Below are 22,556 nucleotides of genomic sequence, written 5' to 3'. Positions count from 1 at the left end.
GGGGAAAGGGGAAGGGTTTACAGGAACAAGTATAAAGGACACATGGACAAAATCTAAGGGTGGGAGGGAAATGGGAGGGAGGTGGGGAGCACTGAGGGGGTGGGCTAGGATAGGAGTAAAAGACAGAAATCTGTAATTGAACAATTAAAAAAAATAAAAAATACACTTTTATTTAAAGTGAGCATTCCACATAAAACTGGAACCAAATGTTCCAGAAAAGCTGACCGTTTCTCTAATCAAATGGTATTTAAGTTCCTTAGAGACAGAGTATAGTGGCAAAAAATGTAAATGTTGCAAACAATCATTGGCCACATTCAAACATTAACTAAGCCAGTTACTAGCTATGTAACCCTGGACAAATTACTTAACTGTCTTAAACTTTAGCTTTTTAATAATAGTACCAGTGACTTCTGGCCAAGATGGAGGTGTAGGTAAACACACTGTGTCTCCTCGCAAAGCCAAAATAAGGACAACAAAAATTTAGAAACAAAAAAACAACCAGAAATGACAGAAAATTGAAGTGTATGGAAGTCTGACAACCAAGGAGTTAAAGTAGACACATTCATCCAGACCAGTAGGAGGGGTGGAGAAGGGCAGCCAGTGGAGAAAGGTCATGGCAAAAAAAGCCATGGCTGGCAGACGTGCATGCAGAGTGGCAGTGGACAAACCAAGCAAGGCGTTGGATTGTGATGGGGTCCAGGGGCGCAACATGCAAGGCGGCTGGTGAATCAAGTGGTCCCACATTCCCATGCAGACAAACCAGGCAAAACTGGGGAGTGAGACAGACTGAACAACACAGGCCTCTAGCATGAGGAAATAAAGTCTCAAAACACTGACTGAAAACACCTATGGGGGCTGAGGTGCCAGGAGAGACTCATCCTCACTGGAAAGTTCCTTGGAGAGACCCACGGGGTCCTAGAACATGCACAAACCCACCCGTATGGGAATCAGCACCATAAAACCCCAGTTTGCTTGGGGGAAGTGGCAGAAGGGACTGAAATCCGACAGAGAGCAGAGCAAGTGCCATTGTCCCTCTTGGACCTCTCCCCCACATACAACGTCACAACTCAGTGACTTGGGTTGCCCCACCCTGGTGAACGCCTAAGGCTTTGCCCCTTAACATAGCAGTAATGACAAGATTAAAAAAAAAAAAAAAAAGGCCCAAATTGAAGAACAGATCAAAGCTCCAGAAGAAATACAAGTAAGTGACAAAGAGATAGCCAACCTATATCAGATGCACAGTTCAAAGCACTGGTGATCAGGATACTCACAGAATTGGTTGAATTTGGTCACAAATTAGATGAAAAAATGAAGGCTATGCTAAGTGAAATAAAGGAAAATGCATGGGGAACCAATAGGGACGGACAAGAAACTGGGACTCAAACCAATGGAGTGGACCAGAATGAAGAAAGAAACATCCAGCCAGAAAAGAATGAAGAAGAATTCAAAAAAATAAGGAGGGGCTTTTAGGAACCTCCAGGACATCTTTAAACATTCCAATATCCAAATCATAGGGGTACCAGAAGGGGAACAGGAAGAGCAACAAGTAGAAAAGTTATTTGAGCAAATAATAAAGAAGAACTTCTCCAATCTGGCAAAAGAAACGGACTTCCAGGAAGTCCAGAGGGTCCCAAAGAAATTGGACCCAAGGAGGAACACACCAAGGCACATCATAATTACATTAGCCAAGATTAAAATGAAGAGAATCCTAGAAGCAGCAAGAAATAAGGGGACAGTCACCTACAAAAAAGTTTCCATCAGACTGTCAGCTGATTTCTCAAAAGAGACCTTACAGGCAAGAAGGGGCTGGAAAGAAGTATTCCAAGTCATGAAATCAAAAGACCTACATCCAAGATTGCTCTATCCAGCAAAGCTTTCATTTAGAATGGAAGGGCAGATAAAGTGACTCTCAGAGAAGGTAAAGTTGAAGGAGTTCATCATCACCAAGCCCTTATTATATGAAATGTTAAAGGGATTTATCTAAGAAAACTAAGATGACAAAAATATGAATAGTAAAATGGCAACGAACAGAACTATCAACAACTGAACCTAAAAACAACTAAAACAAAAGCAAACTCAGCAAGCAACTAGAGCAGGAACACAGTTACAGAAATGGAGATCACACTGGGGGTTATCAGCAGGGAGGTGGAGAAGGGAGAATGGGGGGAAAAGGTACAGAGAATAAGAAGCATAAATGGTAGGTACAAAACAGGGGCAGTTAAGAATAGTAAGGAAATGAAGAATCCAAAGACCTTAAATGCACGACCCATGCACATGAACTAAGGGGAGAGGAATGCTGGGGAGAATGATCTTGCCCATATTCCTGTGCCATTCTGTGAGGGATCCTGGACAAAGCCAAGTAACTTTATAGTATGAAATCAGTTCTCATTAAGTAGGTTTTAAAAAAATTTACAAACTTTTCTTTATTGGTAACTATTTTATTTTGTTTTACCTTTGGGGATAGTTAAGTACCAGTAGAAAACTAAACTAGGATGCAAGGAGACATGTCACAGGTTCTGATAAATTCCTTTTTACTTAAAAATGTTCCATTCAGAAAATCCTTCTAGGATGATATTAGAATATTATTCAGTCAACTCCCATCTATCAACACCAAAAAATAATGGTTTTTGAGTTAGGCTATACAATTTCCCAGTCTAAGTAACATATTAAACGCATATCTTACAACTTGAGGTAATGGCTCTTCCCTGCAAAGTTGGGATATACATCGTTTTAATACTTTAATTGTAGTAAAAATATATATAACATAAAATTTACTATTTTAACAATTCTTAAGTGTATAGTTCAGCAGAATTAAGTATAGTGGTACAACAGTACTCGTTCCTAATTTGTTCTGGACCTTGTGACAAGTGCCAAAACCGATGAGTACCAAGCAAGCCTCGAGTGATGAAGCATTTTCTGTTGCAGGGCAGTGTCGTGAGTCTTCAAGTTACAGAAAGTGTAACGAGTCCCAAGCAAGCACCAAGTGCTAAACATTTTTCTCGTCAAAATGCAACAAGTACAGGGTTTGATGAGTTCTGAGGTCAATGAACATTGAGTCGTGACTGTATATTCACACTGCCATCACTGCCATTTATCTAGAGAACATGATTCTTGCAAAAATTAAACTCTGTGCTCATGAAACAATTAACTACCACTAGCCCTTGGCAACCACCATCCACCATTCTATTTCTAGGAATCTGACTACTCTAGGTACGTCATATAAGTGGAATAAAACAGTACTTGTCTTTTTGTGATGGGCTCACAAAAGCATAGCATAATGGTTTTCTTTTTTTTTTAAATTTTTTTATTGATTATGCTGTTACAGTTGTTCTATTCCCCCCCTTCATTCCCCTCCAGCATAATGGTTTTCAAGGTTCATCCATATTTTAAGAGTTACCCAAATTTCCTTCCTTTTTGAGGCTAATACTATTCCATCATATGTATGAAATATAATTTTTGAAGTATCTTAAATCTTGTTATTATTAAAATAGATTAACTTTTGTTTTCTATTAAGCCTATCAAATTTAAAGAACAGTCATCACAAGCTTCAGGTCAAGATAGTGAAGTAGGTAAATGTGGTACTACTGCCCTCCCAGGATCACATCAAAATTACACTAAACTACAGAACAACCTAAATTCAGAAGTGTGTGAAATCTAGCTGAACAACAGTGCTATAACTAAGGATATACACAAGCCAAGTCAAAATCAGTAAAAGGGTCAGAGAACTGAACTGAGCTAGTCCCACACACATGACAATTGAAAATAAGGAGAAAAATCTCAGCTGCAGAGGTTACTCTTGAGGAGCCAGGGGTCCCAACATCATACCAGGTACCCCAGGAATCCACAGTTCCAGGGCCAGGAAGAGAAGTCCCTATACTCCTGGCTCTAAAAGCCAGCAAGGATTGTAGCTTAGGGACCAAGTGGGACGGAGGGCTTCTGGACTCCTAGGTGTTCTTAAAAGGCTCAAGCATGAACTTTATTTCAGACCAATCCATTTGCTGTGAGTTCTAGCACTGGGTGGCAGGTGGAAAATCAATAGGGACATATAGGGAGGAACTGAATTGTTAGGCTCCAGGGTGAGGCTTGGAGGAGCAGCTTTCTTCCAGACAAAAGTACTGGCAGAAATGTTCCTTTGTGAGTCTTCCCCCCACTCAGCCCGTAGGTATCACATCTGAGTCTCCATCAATCTGCCCAACAGTTTGATCTGCCCTGGTGATTCTGAGACCCTACAGGACCCAAATTACAGGCCCACCCAAGGAGCTTCCAGTGGCTTTTCCATATAAGTGGACTGTCTTGGCTCTTGCTAGGGACTTTTCTAAAATCTCTCAATGGTTCACACACCTCAAACAATGTCATCTGGATTCAGAATGCCCTATATTTCTTGCTCAATAGCCCCAAGCCCAGCACTAGTGGCAGGTGGCCTCAGTTGGTAGCTTAACCTCCTTATGGCACCTCCAAGTTCAGCACAAGTAACAAGCATTGGCAAATGACTCTGTAGCTCATACCAAGGGACTCCAGGCAGGGCACAGGTAGCAGGTGACCTTGGAGTACACCTTATGGAAGGCCCCACAGCCAGTGCACCCAGTGGCCCGCTTTAGACTAATTTGGACCTAATGCTCAACAGTTAGACTTGGCAGGCACCAGAACCCTGCTGAAGCAAGTTCTGCTTCATGGGGTTGGTCACATGCACAGCAGCTCCTCTGCTGTAGTCAAGGCCAGTACTGACAGTTTATAGGTCTGGCAGGACAATCCCTTCCATTGATGTGCCAACACTAGTCAAGACTCAACTACAACAGGACAGTCCACACAGCCCACAAGGGGGTTATACCTGGAGAACCCAGCTCAGGTGACCAGGGAGGCTGTGCCCCTGGGCCATACAGGACACCTAATACATAGGGCCACTCTACCAAGTCGGGGAGACAAAGCAGATTGACCTAATGCATAGAAACAAACACAATGAGTCAGCTCAAACAGGGAAACAAAGAAACAAGTCCCAAATCAAAGAACAAGAGAACTCTCCAGAAAAAGAACTTAATAGGGACCAGCTAACTACCAGATAGAGAGTTCAAAAGAATGGTTATAAGGATGCTCAAGGAACTTAGTGAGAACTTCAACAACATAAAAAGAGACACAGAAACCATAAAATATCGAGTCAGAAAGATGGCACCACAGGTCAACAAGGTTATCTCCTCACACAACCACATCAAAATTACAGCTAAACTACAGAACAACCATCTTCAGAACCATCTAAAATTGAGCTGAATGGAAGTCGTACAATTATGGAATTAAAGAAGAAAGTACACTGAGGCTAGTAGAAGAGGCAGAGAGATGTGGAATAGGATGGTGCCATAACCCATGTGTGGCACATAAAAATGGGGAGATGTATTTCAGGAGTGAGGGGTCCAAGCCTCATATCAGGATCCCCAGCCCACGGTTCCAGTGCTAGGAAGATAAGTCCCCACAACTTCTGGCTATAAAAACCAGCAGGGATAAAGGCTGTTGAAGACACCAACTTCTGGAGTACTAGGCAATTCCTCTTACAGTGCCTGCACACACATTTACTTGGACTCATGCCCTCTGAACACCAGTGCTTGGGCAGCAGATTGAAAGGCATCAGAGACATACAGGGAGGGACTGAATTGTCTGGCATCAGAGAGAGCTATGGGGTAGTTTTCTCCCAGACAGAAGTGACGGCAGAGGCTATTGTTTCTTTACTGAGCCCTTCCCACACAGAGCTACAGGGCAGGCAGGTGGCCATGGTGGCCATAATATCTGAGATTTCCATCTATCTAGCTGGCCAATGCTGTTTCCCCCACCCTAATGATTCCCTGAGGCCCTGCCCCCCCCAACTTTCAGCCGCCCCCCCCAACTGTTTCCAGTGGCCTTTTCATACGGATGGCTTGTCTTGGCCCATGCATCAGATTTTCCTAAATTCTCAAAAATAAGCAGCACCTGGCTTCAGCAAGCCCTGTACCTCTCACTAAGTTGCCCTAGGCCTGGAACTAGTAACAGCCTGCCTTGCTTCACAGCTTAGCCCTGCCTAGGCACCTCTAAGCCTAATACAAGTAGCAGTCATCTGCAGATGACTACGGACATTATGCTTTGTGACCCCATACAGAACATATATGGTGGCTGATTTTGGACATTTCAACAATAATCATGGTGGATGATTTTGGACATTTCAACAGCAATTAAGGCTCAAGTAAAACGAGAGTGTACACAGCCCATACTGTGAGCACACCTTGAGTATACAGCTTGGATGATAGGGGAGGCTGTGCCGCTGGACCCTACAAGACACCCATTATATTAGGCCACTATATCAATGCTGGGAGATTAGGAGCTTTACCTAATACACTGAAAGAAACACCTGGAGACACAGAAATGTGGCCCACATGAAAGAAGAGAACAAAACTATAGAAAGTGAACTAAACAAAATGGAGTCAAGCAATCTATCAGATGCAGAGTTCAAAACACGGGTTATAAGAATACTTAAGGAACTTAGGACCTCAACAGCATAAAAAAGATCCAGTCAGAAACAAAATATACAGTAACTGAAATAAAGGACAATTTTCAGGTAATCAACAGTAGGGTGGATGAAGCTGAGAATCCAATCAGCAATCTGGAAAGAACCACCCAATCAGAACAGGAAAAACAAAAAGAATCAAAAGAAGATAGTGTAAAGAGCCTCTGGGACAACTTCACATATATCAACATTTGCATCATGGGCATGCCAGAAGAGTGAAAAAAATGGAGACTTATTTGAAAAAGTAATGACAGAAAACTTCCCTAAATTATAAAGGAAATAGACGTACAAGTCCAGGAAGCACAGAGATTCCCAAACAAGGTAAACCCAAAAAGGCCCCACCAAGACATCTCATAATTAAAATGCCAAAGGTTAAGGACAAAGAGAGAACCTTAAAAGCAGCAAGAGAAAAGCATTGAGCAAACTACAAGATACCTCCCCATAAGACTGTCTGCTGATTTCTCAATACAAATTTTGCAGGACAGAAGGACTTGAACAAAATATTTACAGTAATTTAAAGCAAGGAACTACAACTGAGACTGCTCTACCCAGGAAACCTATCATTCAGAATTGAAGGACAGATAAAGGGCTTCCCAGACAAGGAGAAACTAAAGAAGTTCCTCAACACTAAACCAGTATTACAATAAATGTTAAAGAGTCTTCTTAAAAAGAAAAAACAAAAGATCAGGGAGGGAGGTGGGAAGGGCTGGGGAAGGGGTGGTGGCCTAAGATGGGAGCAAAAGGCAGAAAACTGTACTTGAACAACAATTTTAAAAAAAGATAGAGGAGACTTTTGCCAAGATGGAGGCGTAGGTGGAAGCACTGTGCCTTCTCGCACAACCAAGTTTAAAAACAACAAAGTTTTAGCAATAAAAATGCAGTCAAACCACAGAAAATTGAACTATACGGAAGTCTGACAACACAACGAACCTTTTAGCCAGACTGGTAAAAGGGGCGAAGCCAGCAGCGAAATGGGGTCGGGCAGGACAGATCTATACCGGATAGACGCAGGCACCTGACTCAGGCGTGGAGTAGCAGTGGGCGGACCCACTGAGGGCGCAAGGTGGCAGGCTGACCGCTGTCACACATTTGAGCACAGATAAACCAGCAAAGGAGTGAGCAGTGAGACCGACCGCGCAGGCCCCAGCAGTGGGAAGTAGCAGAGGGTACCCCCATTGCCCCCCTTTGACTCCACGCCCACATACAGCATCACAACCCAGCAACCTGGGTTGCCCTGCCCTGGTGAACACCTAAGGCTCCTCTCCTCATACATAACAGGTGTGAATAGACAAAAACATGGCCCAAGAAGAACTCAAATCCCCAGAGCCCATAACTCTAAGCGACCAAGAAATAGCCAAACTTTCAGATGCACAGTTCAAAACACTGCTGATCAGGATGCTTACAGAACTGGTTGGTTTTAGTCACAAATTAGAGCAACATATGAAGGCTAAACTAATTGAAATGAAGGGAAATGCACAGGAAACCAGTAGTGATGGAAAGGAAACTGGGACTCAAATCAAGGGAGTGGACCAGAAGGAAGGAAAAAAAATGACCAAACACAAAAGAATGAAGAAACAAGAATTCAAAAAAATGAGGAGAGGCTTAGGAACCGCCAGGACATCTTTAAACATTCCAACATTCGAATTATAGGGGTACCAGAAGGGGAAGAGGAACAGCCACAAGTGGAACACTTATTTAAACAAATAATAAAGGAGAACTTCCCCAATCTGGCAAAGGAAATAGACTTCCAGGAATTCCAGGAAGCTCAGAGTTCCAAAGAAGTTGAACCCAAGAAGGAACACACCAAGCCACATCATCATTACATTAGCCAAGATTAAAATGAAGAAGAGAATCCTAGAAGCAGCAAGAGAGAAGGGGACAGTCACCTACAAAGGAGTTCCCATCAGACTGTCAGCTGATTTCTCCAAAGAGACCTTACAGGCAAGAAGGGGCTGGAAAGAGGTATTCCAAGTCATGAAATCCAAAGACCTACGTCCAAGATTGCTCTATCCAGCAAAGTTTTCATTTAGAATAGAAGGGCAGATAAAGTGCTTCTCAGATAAGGTCAAGTTAAAGGAATTTATCATCACCAAGCATTTGTTAAATGAAATGTTGAAGGGACTTATCTAAGAAAAAGAAGATAAAAAAGATGAACAGTGAAAGGACAGCAAACTCAGTTATTAACAACCACACCTAAAACAAAAGCAAATTAAGAGGACAGCTAAATCAGGAGAACCACAGAAATGGAGATCACATGGAGGGTTAGCAACAGGGGAGTGGGAGGAGGAGAAGGGGGGAGAAGGTACAGAAAATAAGTAGCATAGATGGTAGGTAGAAAATAGGGGGGAGGGCAAGAATAGTAGGGGAAATATAGAATCTAAAGAACTTGAGACACGTGGTCATAAACTAAAGGGGGGGAATTGTGGGGCAGGGGGTGTGCAGGGTGGCAGGGAATGAAGGGGGGGAATAGAACTGTAATGGCATAATCAATAAAATATATTTAAAAAAATGAATAATACAATGGCAACAGCTACGTATCTATGAACAATTACTGCATTTTTCAGACTATAAGATGCACCTGGTTTTAGAGGAAGAAAAGAAAGAAAATATTTTGAAGCGAAAAATATTGTAAAATATTTAATAACATAAATAACGTAGTATTTCACCAATGTAAATGTAAACAACTCAACAGCAGCATTACAACTACTATTCTTCCCAAATGGGGGGCAGGGGTACATCTTATAGTCCAAAAGGTATGGTACTTTAAGTGCAAATGAATCAGATGTTCCAATGCAAAGACACACAGTGGCTGAATGGGTGACAAAACAAAACCCTCACATATGCTGTCTATAAGAGACTCGCTTCAGATTGAAAGACACACGCACGCACACACACACACACACACACACACACACACACACACACACGGTGAAAGTAAAAAAATGAAAAAATACATTTCATGAAACTGGAAAAAAAAGTTGGGTTAGCAATGCTTATTATACCAGACAGACTTTAAAACAAAGGCTATAAAACAAGAGAAAAAAGGAATCGGCTATTCTACTTGAAGGTATTTATGCAAACAAAAACAAAAACAAACCCAAAACACTAAATAGAGAAGACATATACATCTGTTCGCTGCAGCAGTATTTTACTTTTTATTCTTACCTGAGGACATGCTTATTGATTTCAGAGCGTGGGCAAAGGAGGGAGAGAAACATTGATGTGAGACAGAAACACCAATCGTCTCTCATATATACCCAGACTGAAAACTGAAGCTACAACCCGGGCACGTGTTCTGCTCAGGAATTGAATCTGTGACTTTCAGTTTATGGGACAATGCTCCAACCAACTGAGCCATATTACCCAGGGTCCTTGCAGCATTATTTACAATAGCCAAGAGACAGAACAATTTAAGTGTCCATCAAAACATGAAGGGATAAAGAAACGGTGCATGTATACTCACACAATGGGATATGACTGGGCCATAAAAACGAACAAAATCTTGCTATTTTCAACAGCACGAATGGATCTAGAAGGTATTATTGTGCTGAGTGAAATGAGTTGGTTAGAGAAGTACAAATGCCATATAACTTCACTTGTATGAAGAATCTATTTTTATTATTTATAAATGATTATATTTACTATATAAATTTATTTTATTGATATAAAATTCTATATCAATACATATATTTAAATTTTATGTCAATATTAAAAATTTTAATTTATTGATTTTAGAGAGAGGGAGGGAGAAAGTAAAAGAGAAAGACAGAGAAAAGCATCAGTCTATCGTTCCACTTATTTATGCATTCATTGTTTCCTTTTTTGTATGTGCCCTGACCAGGATCGAACCTTGGCATATTGGGATGATACTGTAAACAACTGAGCTACCTGACCAAGGCTTTATATGTCAAATGTAAAAAGCAAAATAAACCAACAAGCAGAACAGAATCTGTGAAAGGCAACCAATCAATATTTCTATCACACATCAATGTTTCTCTCCCTTTCTCCTTTCCCCTCACTCTAAAAATAAATAAATATTCAAAACCGCACTATATTATCACTAGAGGGGGCTAGAGCAACACAGCTGCTGCCCATTCAATGCCAGCTAGAAATACATTTTCCTTAGCTAGAAAACTGGACATAGCTAAATCTCTAAAAAACAGAACAGAAGTTAAATGTGATTATATACACCCTCCAACCCTTCTCTATTCCTAAGTGGCAGACTAAGCTTTCATAATTGATGGTTTATATTCCTGACAACATAAACAGTGATAGTCTAATATAGTCTACTCCACATTAGGAGCCAAATCACATGTACAATCTTATTCGCTCCTTTTGTTAAAAAAAGCAAAATTCTGAATGTGGTTGTTGACAACTACATCTATCATTTATAATTATTAAATGATTTTTTTCTAGGAGATAAGATAAGAGGCAAGAGGCTCTTATAGTTTAATCATAGTGTGAACTGCAAAGATAGAAAAGTGGATTTAAAAGACATTAATTATAAATGTGAATTTTCAAAGAAAGATGTAATTTGTAACACCAATAACATAAAAGGGAAGAAATGTAGATTTATAGGAGTAGTCTTTGTGATTGACGTTGGTATCAATTCAAATTACAGTTATATCTGTAGGAAGTTATATGTAATCTCTACAACTACAAAGAAAATAGCTATACAATATATACAATAGGAAATGATAAGGTAATCAAAATATGTCACTACAAAACAACTAAGCACAAAAAAGAGCAGTAATGGAGGAAATGAGAAACAAAAAGTTCTAAGAAATGTAAAAAAAATTAACAAAATGGCAAGTGTAAGTCCTTCCTTACTGATAATTACTTTAAATGTAAATGTTAAACTCTGCAATCAAAAGGAGAAAGAAGAAAAACAGATAAAAAATATGATCCAATTATGCTGTTTACAAAAGATCCATTTACCCCCCAATTTACATTCTAATTAGATTTAGTACCTAGAATATTCCTAAAGCAACCCAAGGGAAAATAAACCATATTCTGGTATTTATTCCTACCTAAACCATTAGATTCTCTGTAAAATAGAAATTTTAATCACTACCATTTCAACCTCAATCTCTGAAAAGCAGCATGATTCAGTGGTAAAACAATCTTGAACACAAAACCTCTAAGTGTTCAAGATTCCAGTACTGATTTTAATGTCAAATTCTGTACACTTAGGTAATTTCCTAAACCTTTCTGTGTCAGTTTCTTAAGAAGTAGACAGTAACCACATATTTACCATTCCCTAGAGATTTAATATAAAAATATTCTGAAAATTTAAATGATACCTTAAATGTAAGATGGTACCATGTTTTTATTTCCAGCGATACGTATTATTTTGAGGAAATGTAGGAAAATCACAAATCATATATTCTATATGAATAATAAAGAGTACACCTATGTTTTCTATATATGATTCCTATATTATTCTATAAATGTTAAAACTTCAGTTATCCCATTTTCTGTAATAGATTTAGCACTCAAAACTAACCTTATCAATTTACATGTAAGAGTTCCTTACTTCATAAAACTTAAGTCATTTTATACATCAAGCTTCATTTTTATGATTCCCCAAGAAGCTAAGCAATTTACCCAAAATGTTATGGCAGGGGAGAAAAAATGTAGAACCAAAGGCTCTTGTCAAAATAGTGTTAGTTTTTCTACACTATGTTGTTTCACCATAATATATAACCCTAAGTCTAAACTTCATTCTAAAACTCATCTAATATATGTATGATATTTCATATTCTTTTAAACTTTTATTTTTTCAGAAAAACCACTTTTAACTGATTTTTTTTAGAGCGAGGGGGAAAGGAGAGAGACAGAGAAACACTGATTAGTTGCCTATCACTCATGCCTTGACTGGGGATCAAACCCACAACCTAGGTTTGTGCCCAAACTAGGCATCAAACCCAGGACCTTTTGGTGTACAGGACACTTCAACCAACTGAGATGCTCAGACAGGGTTCTTTTAAAATAATTTCAGATAAAATTTGTACTCCAAAAATAATATAGCACCTCTCTAATTTCAAGCAATTAAGTGAAAACCCCACTTCCTCATTCCAAATCCTATTATCAACCCTTCCCTCCCTTGTCCACAGTGAAATCCCCAGAATACACAAATAGAATTAAAATTGCTAACTTGCTGATTTTGAAAAAGAGAAATTATTCTGGATTATCTCCTTCGCTCAATGTAATAAGTAGAAGAGGTATATGAAAGAGGCTGACTCAGTTAAAAACAAACGAACAAACAAACAAAAAAAGTGAAACAGAACTAAAGTGGAAGTGATGCAATGTGAAGACTCAACCTGTCATTGCTGCTTTTGAAGATAGAAGTGCCCCAGGCCACGGAATGTGGGTAGCCTCTAGAAACGAGAAAGGAAAGTAAAAGGATTCTACTTAGAGACTCCAGAGGAATGAACACTTGCCCACACCTTGACTTTAGTCTGGAGAGGCTGACTCCTAAGACTTGTGACCTCAGGAACTATAAGATAATACATGTGTTGCTTTAAGCAATTTAAGTAATTTGTTACAGGGGGCATACAAAAGTAATACACAGGGGCTTTCTGGCCAAGATGGACATGTAGGTAGACACACTGTGCCTCCTCAGTGTATCTGAGGAACAACAAATTTAAAAACGAAAAACAACCAGAACTGACAGAAAATTGAACTGTATGGACATATAGTTTAACCAAGCAGTTAATAAAAAAAGAAACATTCATCCAGACCCGTAGGAAGGGCAGAGAAGGGCAGCAGGGCAGAGAGGACTCTTGGCAAGGCAGTGGCTGGTGGAGCAGGTGGTCTCATGATCACACGAGGATAAAACAGGAGAAATAACTGGGGAACAGGACGGACCACTCAAGTCAGGGTTCCAGTGTGGGAAAATCAAGCCTCAAAACTTCTGACAGAAAAAACTTGTGACTTCCGCCAAGATGGAGGTATAGGTGGATGTGCCGTGCCTTCTCACACAACCAAGTTTAGAGACAACTAAATATTAGCAACAGAAAACACAGCCAGAACACGGAAAATTGAACTTTTCGGAAGTCCGTTAACAACAAATTCTTCAGCCTGACCGGTAAGGGGCGAAACCAGCGGCTGATGAGGGGTTGTACAGGAGGACTCGGTCAGACGGACTCAGGTGTGCGGAATCCAGACGCCCAGAATCCAGGCCCAGGGTTGGACCTAGTGAGCGACCGAGCGAGCCACCAGGCGAGCGACCGTGGAGGAGACAGCGGGGAAGCGGTGCTGCGTGTTGACTGGGATCGCCTATTTGTGCGCGAGCAGACAGGCGAGGGAGTGGGCAGTTCGACCGGGGCCGGCGCCCCCCCGCGGCAAGCGGCTGTGGAGGGTGCCGCCATTTCCCCGCTCTGACCACGCCCCCACATACAGCGTCACAACCCAGTGACCTGGGAGTCCAAGGCACCCCTTCTCACACTTAAAGGGCCAGAATAGACCAAAAATGTCACAAGATGTCAAAGCCCCAGAGCCCATAGATCTAAGCGATGAAGAAATAGCAAAACTCTCAGACGCACAGTTTAAAACACTGGTGATCAGGATCCTCACAGAACTGGTTGATTATAGCCACAAATTAGACAAATATATGAAGGCGAAACTAATTGAAATGAATGGAATTGCACAGGAAACCAATAGCAATGAAAAGGAAACTGGGACTCAAATCAATGGAGTGGACCAGAAGAAAACAAATAATGGCCAAACAGAAAAGAGTCAGAAAGCAAGAATTCAAAGAAATGAGGAGAGTCTTAGGAACCTCCAGGACATCTTTAAACGCTCCAACATCCGAATTATAGGGGTACCAGAAGGGGGAAAGGAACAGCCACCAGTGGAAAACTTATTTGAACAAATAATAAAGGAGAATTTCCCCAATCTGGCAAAGGAAATAGACTTCCAGGAAATCCAGGAAGCTCAGAGAGTCCCCAAGAAGTTGGACCCAAGAAGAAACACACCAAGGCACATCATAATTACATTAGCCAAAATTAAAATGAAGGAGAGAATCCTAGAAGCAGCAAGAGCTAAGGGGACAGTCACCTACAAAGGAGTTCCCATCAGACTGTCAGCAGATTCTCAAAAGAGACCTTACAGGCAAGAAGGGGCTGGAAAGAGGTATTCCAAGTCATGAAATCCAAAGACCTACGTCCAAGATTGCTCTATCCAGCAAAACTTTCATTTAGAATGGAAGGACAGATAAGGTGCTTCTCAGATAAGATCAAATTCAAGGAGTTCATCATCACCAAGCCCTTATTATATGAAATGTTAAAGGGACTTATCTAAGAAAAAGAAGTTAAAGAAACATGAGCAGTGAAAGGACAACAAACTCACAGTTATTAACAACCACACCTAAAACAAAAGCAAACTAAAAGGACAGCTAGATCAGGAGTGGAAACATAGAAATGAAGATCTCAAGGAGGGTTAGCAACAGGGGAGTGGGAGGAGAAGATGGGGGGAGAAGGTACAGAAAATAAGTAGCATAGACAGTAGAAAGAAAACAGATGGGGGGGCAAGAATAGCATGAAAAATATAGAATCTAAAGGACTTGAGACACATGGTCATAAACTAAAGGGGGAGTAATGGTGGGGATGGGGGGGTAGGGTAGAGGGGAATGAAGGGGGGAATAGATCAACTGTAACAGCATAATCAATAAAAAAATTTAAAAAAAAAAGAAAAAGAAAAAACTTGTGAGGGTTGAGACGGTAAAAGGCGAAACTCCCAGCCTCACAGGAATTCATGGGAGAGACTCACAGGGTCCTAGAACATACATAAACCCACCTACCTGGGAATCAGCACCAGGAGGGCCCACTTTGCTTGTGGGTAGCTGGGGAAGTGACTTAAAGCAGGCAGAGAGCTGACCAAGTGGTATTGTTACCTCTCAGACCCCTCCCAAACATACAGCACAAAAAACACATTGAGAGAGTTTGTTCCGCCCGGGTAAATACCTATGGTTCCACCCCTCACTATGGAACAGGAATGCCAAGGAAAAAAAAAAAAGGCCCAAAGAAAAGAACAGATCAAAGCTCCAGAAAAAATACAACTAAGCCACAAAGAGATAACCAACTTATTAGATGCGCAGTTTAACACTGGTAATCAGGATGCTCACAGAATTGGTTGAGTATGGTTGCAAATTAGAAGAAAAAGTGAAGGCTATGAAAGTGAAATAAAGGAAAATGTACAGGGAACCAACAGTGAAGGGAAGGAAACCAGAAGTCAAATCAATGGTTTGGAGCACAAAGAAGAAATAAACAGTCAAACGAAACAGTAAGAAACAAGAATTCAAAAAAATGAGGAGAGGCTGCGGAACATAAACGACAACTTTAAACATTCCAACATCTGAATCATAAGGGTGCCATAAGGAGAAGAGGAAGAATAAGAAAATGAAAACCTATTTGAAAAAATAATGGAGAACTCCAATCTGACAAAGGAAACAGACTTCTAGGAAACCTAGAAAGCTCAGAGAGTCCCAAAGAAGTTGGACCCAAGGAAGCACACACCAAGGCACATCATAATTAAGTTACCCAAGATTAAAGGAGAATCTTAAAAGCAGCAAGAGGAAAGGAGAAAGTTAACTACAAAGAAGTTCCCATAAGACTGTCAGCTGACTTCAGAATAAACGTCACAAACAAGAAGGGGCCGGAGAGAAGTATTCACAGTCGTGAAAGGCAAGGACCTACACCCAAGATTGCTCGATCCAGCAAAACTTTCACTTAGAATGGAAAGGCAAATAAAGTGCTTCCCAGATCAAGTTAAGCTGAAAGAGTTAATTATCACCAAGCCCTTATTATATGAAATGTTAAAGGGACTTATCTAAGAAAAAGTACACAATCAAAGATATGAACAGTAAAATGACAACAAATTCACAACTACCAACAACTGAACCTAAAAACAAAAACAAACAACAACTAGCACAGTAAATGAATCAAAGAAATGGAGGGTTATGAGCAGGGTAGGGGTAAAAAGGGGGTAAAGGTATATGGAATAAGAAGCATAAATGATAGGGGGAGGCTAAGAATAGTATAGGACATGCAGAAACCAAAGAACTTGCACGTACGACTCATGGACATGAACTAAAGGGGGGGAATGTTGGTGGGAGGGGATGTGTAGGGCAGAGGAGAAAAGGGGGAAATGGGACAACTTTTATAGCATAATCAATTAAATGTATAAAAAAAAGAAAAAGAAAAGTATTACATAGGTTATTTTCTTGTAATAGTTTAATGAGTATATTACTAGATATTATTTTGGTGTGTATATAAATGTACGTTAATAATAGAGGTTTAGTTAAACCAAGAAGTAGTAGCTGTATCACATTTATCTATAGCTTAGCTAATGAGATCATCAACACAAATAAAAAATTTAAAACTTCAATCATTACTGACTCTAGCTCTGTCCTTTACCCTCTACCACCCAATCAGCTTTTTAATTCCTTTCAATTTTGTAAAGAAATTTCAAGAGTTCATGCTTTCTAACATCTGGTAACTACTATCACCTTAGTTCGACATTACTTCCATCCTGAAGAATCTCAAAGGTTTCCTGCTTTTTATGTGGTGTTCTTACTTCTAATATTTACTCATCTAATATATCCTCCATACCGATTCTGGTTCATCTTAATCCAATTTTGATTGAATCACACTCTCCCCTCATAGCTGTTTATTTTTTAGCCCAGGTGTCTGTGTTGCGGTGTTGTCTGTGGGGGAGGGATCAGAGACAGAACAATGCTACTGAGTAAGTGACAGCTTTCAGTCACTTTTGCCACTACCCACAAGTGAACTGGGCCCTTCTGGTGCTGATTCCAGGGTGGGTGGGTTTGTGTACATTGTAGGACCCTGTGGGTCCCCTATGGCTCACCAACAAACTCTTCTATGAAGCTGTGAGTTTTTCTCACCACCACAACCCCCACAGAGTTTTAGGCTTTATTTCCCCACACTGGAACCTTATGGGGTTTTGTGGTTTGTCTCATTCCCCACTTAATCCTCCCAGTTTATCTACACACAAATGTGGGACTGCCAGTGGCCCCGGTGCCGAGCATCCTCTCTGCCCCAGCTGCCTGTCTGTGACCCTCCTACCACTCTGGATGAATGTTTCTTCTTTAACTCCTTAGTTGTCAAGACTTCTATACAGTTCCATTTTCTGTCAGTTGTGGTTGTTTTTGTTTTTAAATTTGTTGTCTTTCTTTTGGTTTTGGGAAGTGGCAAAGGACATCTACCTATGCCTCCATCTTGGCCAGAAGTCCTTTAGCAGAAAACTTGATAAACATATTTTTGTTTTCTCTATTTAGCAGTATTATTGCTTTAAAATTATAACTCTATTAGATCACCTCAAAATGCATTTCCATTATCTAATTAATTGTGCTAATTTTTTCCCCAACATTATCATATGGAATAAAGACCATGATTTCCCAGCCTTCCCTGTAGATGAAGTGTGGTTAACTGACCATGCTCTGGCCTCTGTCTCTAAATGAGGTTTTGAAGTTTCCTTTCTGAATCATTTTTGGTTGCTATAACAAATCACCATAGAGTAGGTGGTTTAATCAATGGACATTTATTTCTCACTGTTCTGGAGGCTGGGAAGTCCAAGATTAGGGTTAGGGTCTGGTGAGATCCTTCCTCCTGGTTTGCAGATACAGCTCTCTTACTGTATCTTCACATGGTAGAAAGAAATTATCTGTCTCAGTGTCTCTTCTTATAACAATACTAATCCTATTCAGGAAGGCTTCACCTTCATGACCTAATTAATTCCCAAAGGCCCTACTTTCAAATATTAATACAGTGTGGATTAGGGCTGGAATACATGAATTTTGATGGAGACACAGTCCATAGTGTTTCCTAACAAAAAGAGTTCACACTTACGAGGAAACAACAGAAATGTAAGCCTGGGGCTGAATTGGAAGAACAGAACAAAAAAAGGAGTCTAGGTTCTTGAAGACACCTTGAAGATACCATATTAACCTTGAAATGTGTACTTTACAATATCTTTTAAATTAGAGGGAAAAATGTCTATCTTTAAGTCTTGGTTATTTAAGAGAATTTGCTATTATTAAAAGCTGAAACTAAACATAATAAACATTTTCATGACCAAGAAGCAGGAACAGAGTTCAAAGAGTTTATGTGATATATACCTCACTGGCGAGTCAATGAAAAATCTTTTCAATGCAAAATAGTGTTGTGATTTACATAATGATCACCTAAACCACACCGAGTCAGATTTATCTCTAAATATTAAACTCCCATCTTTCATTGTTACTCTTTCTTGACTAAATTCAATCTGTAATAACATTCTAATGGATATGTAAATTTCTGTCATTAGTTAACTCTCATTCAGTTCACTTTCTACAGTTACCAGAGTTATTGTCTTAAACACAAACTTGTACTTTTCACTTCCTTTCATAAAAATACCACTTTTAATTTACTATAGCTTAATGGGAGAGTTATCTTAGCACCAGTAAAGTCCATGGTTTTGTGCTTTCTTAATGTTCAATTCATTTTGGTAGGCAGTTACTTGTAGATCAACTTGTATTCTGGGAAACAATGTTTATTTTCCACAACACCACTGAATTTCAGAAACACTAAACTTTTAAGTCAGTCTAATATATGAAAAATCTTTGCAGACTGGTCTGTGCCTTTGTACACTGTTTTCTCTTTAAATGGAATGCCCTTCTCCACCCTGTGAGCTACTATTGAACCTCCAACCTTAACTCAAATATATTCTATAAAATACTTATTCAATGATGTAATTACTTGATATCCCTTTTGGGGCTTTAAAACTTCTCAGAGTGCTTATCAAGCTATACTTTCCCAAGGAAATATGAAGTTATTATTTTTAAAAGATTTTATTTATTTTTAGGGAGGGGAAGGTAGGGAGAAAGAGAGAGAAAGAAGTATCAATGTGTGGTTGCCTCTCATGTACCCACCACTGGGGACCTGGCCTGCAACCCAGGGAGTGCCTGACTGGGAGTGTAACCAGCGACCCTTTGGTTTGCAGGCCATCATTCAATCTACTGATCTACACAAACCAGGGTGGAAATACGAAGTTAAAAAAAAAAAGATTTTATTTACTTATTTTTACACAAAGGGGAAAAGAGGAAGAGAGGGAGAGAAAAATGAATGTGTGGTTGCCTCTCATGCACCCCTACTGGGGGACCTGGTCCACAACCCAGGCATGTTCCCTGACTGGGAATTGAACCCTCTACCCTTTGGTGCTCAATCCACTCAATCCCACCAGCCAGGGCATAAATATGAAGTTTTTAAAAGTTAGGTGTACTTGACTCATCTGGCAAAGAGCTTGGAACACAGAAAACATTTAGTCAATGAGGAAAGAATGTAGAAAATAATGAAGATCACTTTAGGTACATGTATATGCCAGTTTTCTTATTCTTAGTTAACAAAAAAAGCAACATTAGAATCCAAATGATAGAAACGTAATCTAGAAAGTTAGAGAGTAGGTACAGATCAGGGAAGATGTATTACCCACAAACAACATAGTGTAGTGGTGTGACTATAGTGAATGTTGTGGTGTTTGTGATGAGATTCATATTTGTATACATTACATTTATATTGTCTTCTGATTGTCAAAGAGTAATTTGAAACATGGAAGAATAACAGGGTCTTTAAAGGGTGTCAGCTGGGGATTAGGGTAAGACAGGAGAGGTTAAAAGAAGATAAATGGTAATAGAAAGAGACATGACTTGGGGTAGTTTATACAATACAATATAAAGATGATATATTGTAAAATTGTATACCTTAAACCAACATAATTTTATTAACCAATGTGATTCCTATAAATTCAATTGAAAAAAAAGTATGTCAGCTAATAGGTACTATTACTTACTCTGTAGTTTTGTAAACATCAGAATACAGCCCTGCTTTCTGATACTTCTTCTTTGGGGGACGTGGGGCCTTCTTTTCTCTTGGGATAAGTGAAAGCACAGGCTGCAAGGTACTTTCAGGTTCAAGAGGTTTGGCTGGGGTTTCAGGAGGACTGGGAATCTCAACTGCTGCTTCAGTAAAGCTATAAAAAGAAGTTTAAAGATAATTTTATGATGAAATAATATTTTCCTACAAATGATTGTCTATTGTAAAAAACATAACAACAATTAAAAGAAGAGATATGGAGTCTTCCTCATCTAGCCATGCTGGAGTAACAGATGCCTGACTTCTGCTGACAGAAATACAGTCAACTACTATAAACCTAACGAAACAATCATCAGATATCAGACAATGGTTAGTGCAGCACTACAATCCCTAAGAAAAACTGGGAAAAACCCCAAAACAACAGAGGGAAAGAGATGAGGCCTATAACTACTCTGTTATATGAGGACTGTAGTAGAAGCAGAATCAAAGCAGAGAATGTCCAACTTGATGGGTTGAAAAGAGAGACCAGTCAGAGTACAGAGAGGCTAAGGTACCTGAAAATCTGTGGGGCCAAGTATCGAACAAAGTTATGGACAAAAATTAACTCTAGAAATCTGTGTATGGGTCTCCTTTAGTATACTGCTAAATACTAAGTTATGCATGTGCAGGGTGAAATTCTGTAAAGCTGGACAAAAAACTACCAGAGTACAATAACCTGAACAATTCCCAGAGGCTCATAGATGATGGTAGATAACCAGATTCCACTAGGCAGAGTAGAAAGACATTGCCCAATATCAGGAACATTAAATAGAGATCCCAGAGGATAACATTACCCATTTTTACAGGTCTCAACTCTCCCTGGAGTAAATGCTGGCCCTAATAAAGCTCAAAAACTATTTTCAAAAGGATCTAAGCTGATCTACAAGTAACTTAACAGCCTGCCAAAAATAAATTAAACACTAAGGAAAGAACAAAAACCAGAAACACAATAATGTGACACCCACAATGTAAATAAATTCACAATGAGAAAAAAATTTAAAGAGTAATGATCAAAATTTTCCAAATATGATAAAAAGTATACAATCGAAGTTCCAAAAAGCTAAACAAACCACAAGAAATATAAATTCAAATAAAACAAGTTAAGGCAAATCATACTACATCATAATACACTTGTTGAAAACTACTTGATGAAGAAAATAAAAGGGGCTAGAAGACAAAGTATATGATATAAACAGGAGTATAAAAATAAGAATGAGGGCTCTGGCTGGTGTAGCTCAGTGGATTGAGCACAGGCCTGCGAACCACACGATCGCGATTCAATTTCCAGTTAGGGCAGATGTCTGGGTTGCAGGCCGGTTCCCTGCAGGCCAGTTCCCAGCAGGGGATGCACAAAAGGCAACCATACATTACTGTTTCTCTCCCTCTCTCCTTCCCTTCCCCTCTAAAGAAATAAATAAAATCTTAAAAAAAAAAAAAGAATGAGTGCGGATTTCATGTATGAAACAATACAAGCCAGAAGGCAATGAACTAACAACTATAGTGCTAAAAAGGAGAGGGAGTGAGGGGAAGGTGGACTCTAAAGTCATTAAGAATTCTAAATAAAGAAAAAACATCTTTAAAAATTAAGGTGATACCAGTTCCAGGCAAAGATGTAATAGACACTTCTACCCATCCTCCCACTGAGTACAACTAAATATCCTGGAAATTATATATAACATAAACATAAGCAAACAAATTTGCTAGTGACCTGGGACTTAAGCAATGGTATTGTAGGTGATTTCCTTTTGGCTTCATATTTAATGTGAAAGACAATACACTTTACCTAATATCAAGGACAAAGCAAATGTCTACTCTTATCACTTATATTCAACCTAACAGTAAAGGTACCAGCCTGTGCAAAAATGTAGAGAAAGAAAAAAATCTTGAAGTGTGAGTCCTCCAAATAGATTGTTTTGGTTATTTGGTATTCCCTGAAATTTTTCATGAATATTAGGATGGATTTTTCTATTTCTGCAAGAAATATCATTGGGATTTTGGTAGAAATTACACTGAGTCTGTAGTTTGCTTTGGATAGTACTGATATATTAACATTAAATTTTCTAATCCATAAACACAGGCTGTCTTTCCATTTATTTATACATCTTCTTTAATTTTGTTCAACA

General features: G+C 39.5%; 1 protein-coding gene across 4 annotated transcripts in view; it reads right to left on the bottom strand.

The window, feature by feature from the left end:
- The window catches only part of ASH1L (ASH1 like histone lysine methyltransferase), a 188,771-nt gene that overhangs the window by 70,820 nt on the left and 95,395 nt on the right, over positions 1-22,556 (bottom strand). For 2 of the 4 annotated variants that reach the window (XM_053666283.1, XM_053666285.1), the window contains exons 5-6: positions 20,372-20,551; positions 9,987-10,052 (exon numbers count right to left, since the gene is read on the bottom strand). The exons of 1 other annotated variant lie outside the window; for it this stretch is intronic. In XM_053666283.1, coding sequence (XP_053522258.1) covers positions 9,987-10,052; positions 20,372-20,551 — 246 coding nt within the window. The remainder of the gene's footprint in view (positions 1-9,986; positions 10,053-20,371; positions 20,552-22,556) is intronic. One more of the 4 variants, XM_037132526.2, reaches the window with a different exon arrangement.

The sequence above is a fragment of the Artibeus jamaicensis genome, unplaced genomic scaffold (genome assembly GCF_021234435.1).
Source record: "Artibeus jamaicensis isolate MK-2021 breed Jamaican fruit bat unplaced genomic scaffold, CSHL_Jam_final contig_447, whole genome shotgun sequence".
NCBI lineage: Eukaryota > Metazoa > Chordata > Mammalia > Chiroptera > Phyllostomidae > Artibeus > Artibeus jamaicensis.
The sequence above is the reverse complement of the archived record's forward strand: the minus strand, read 5'-3'. Positions and strand labels throughout refer to the sequence as shown.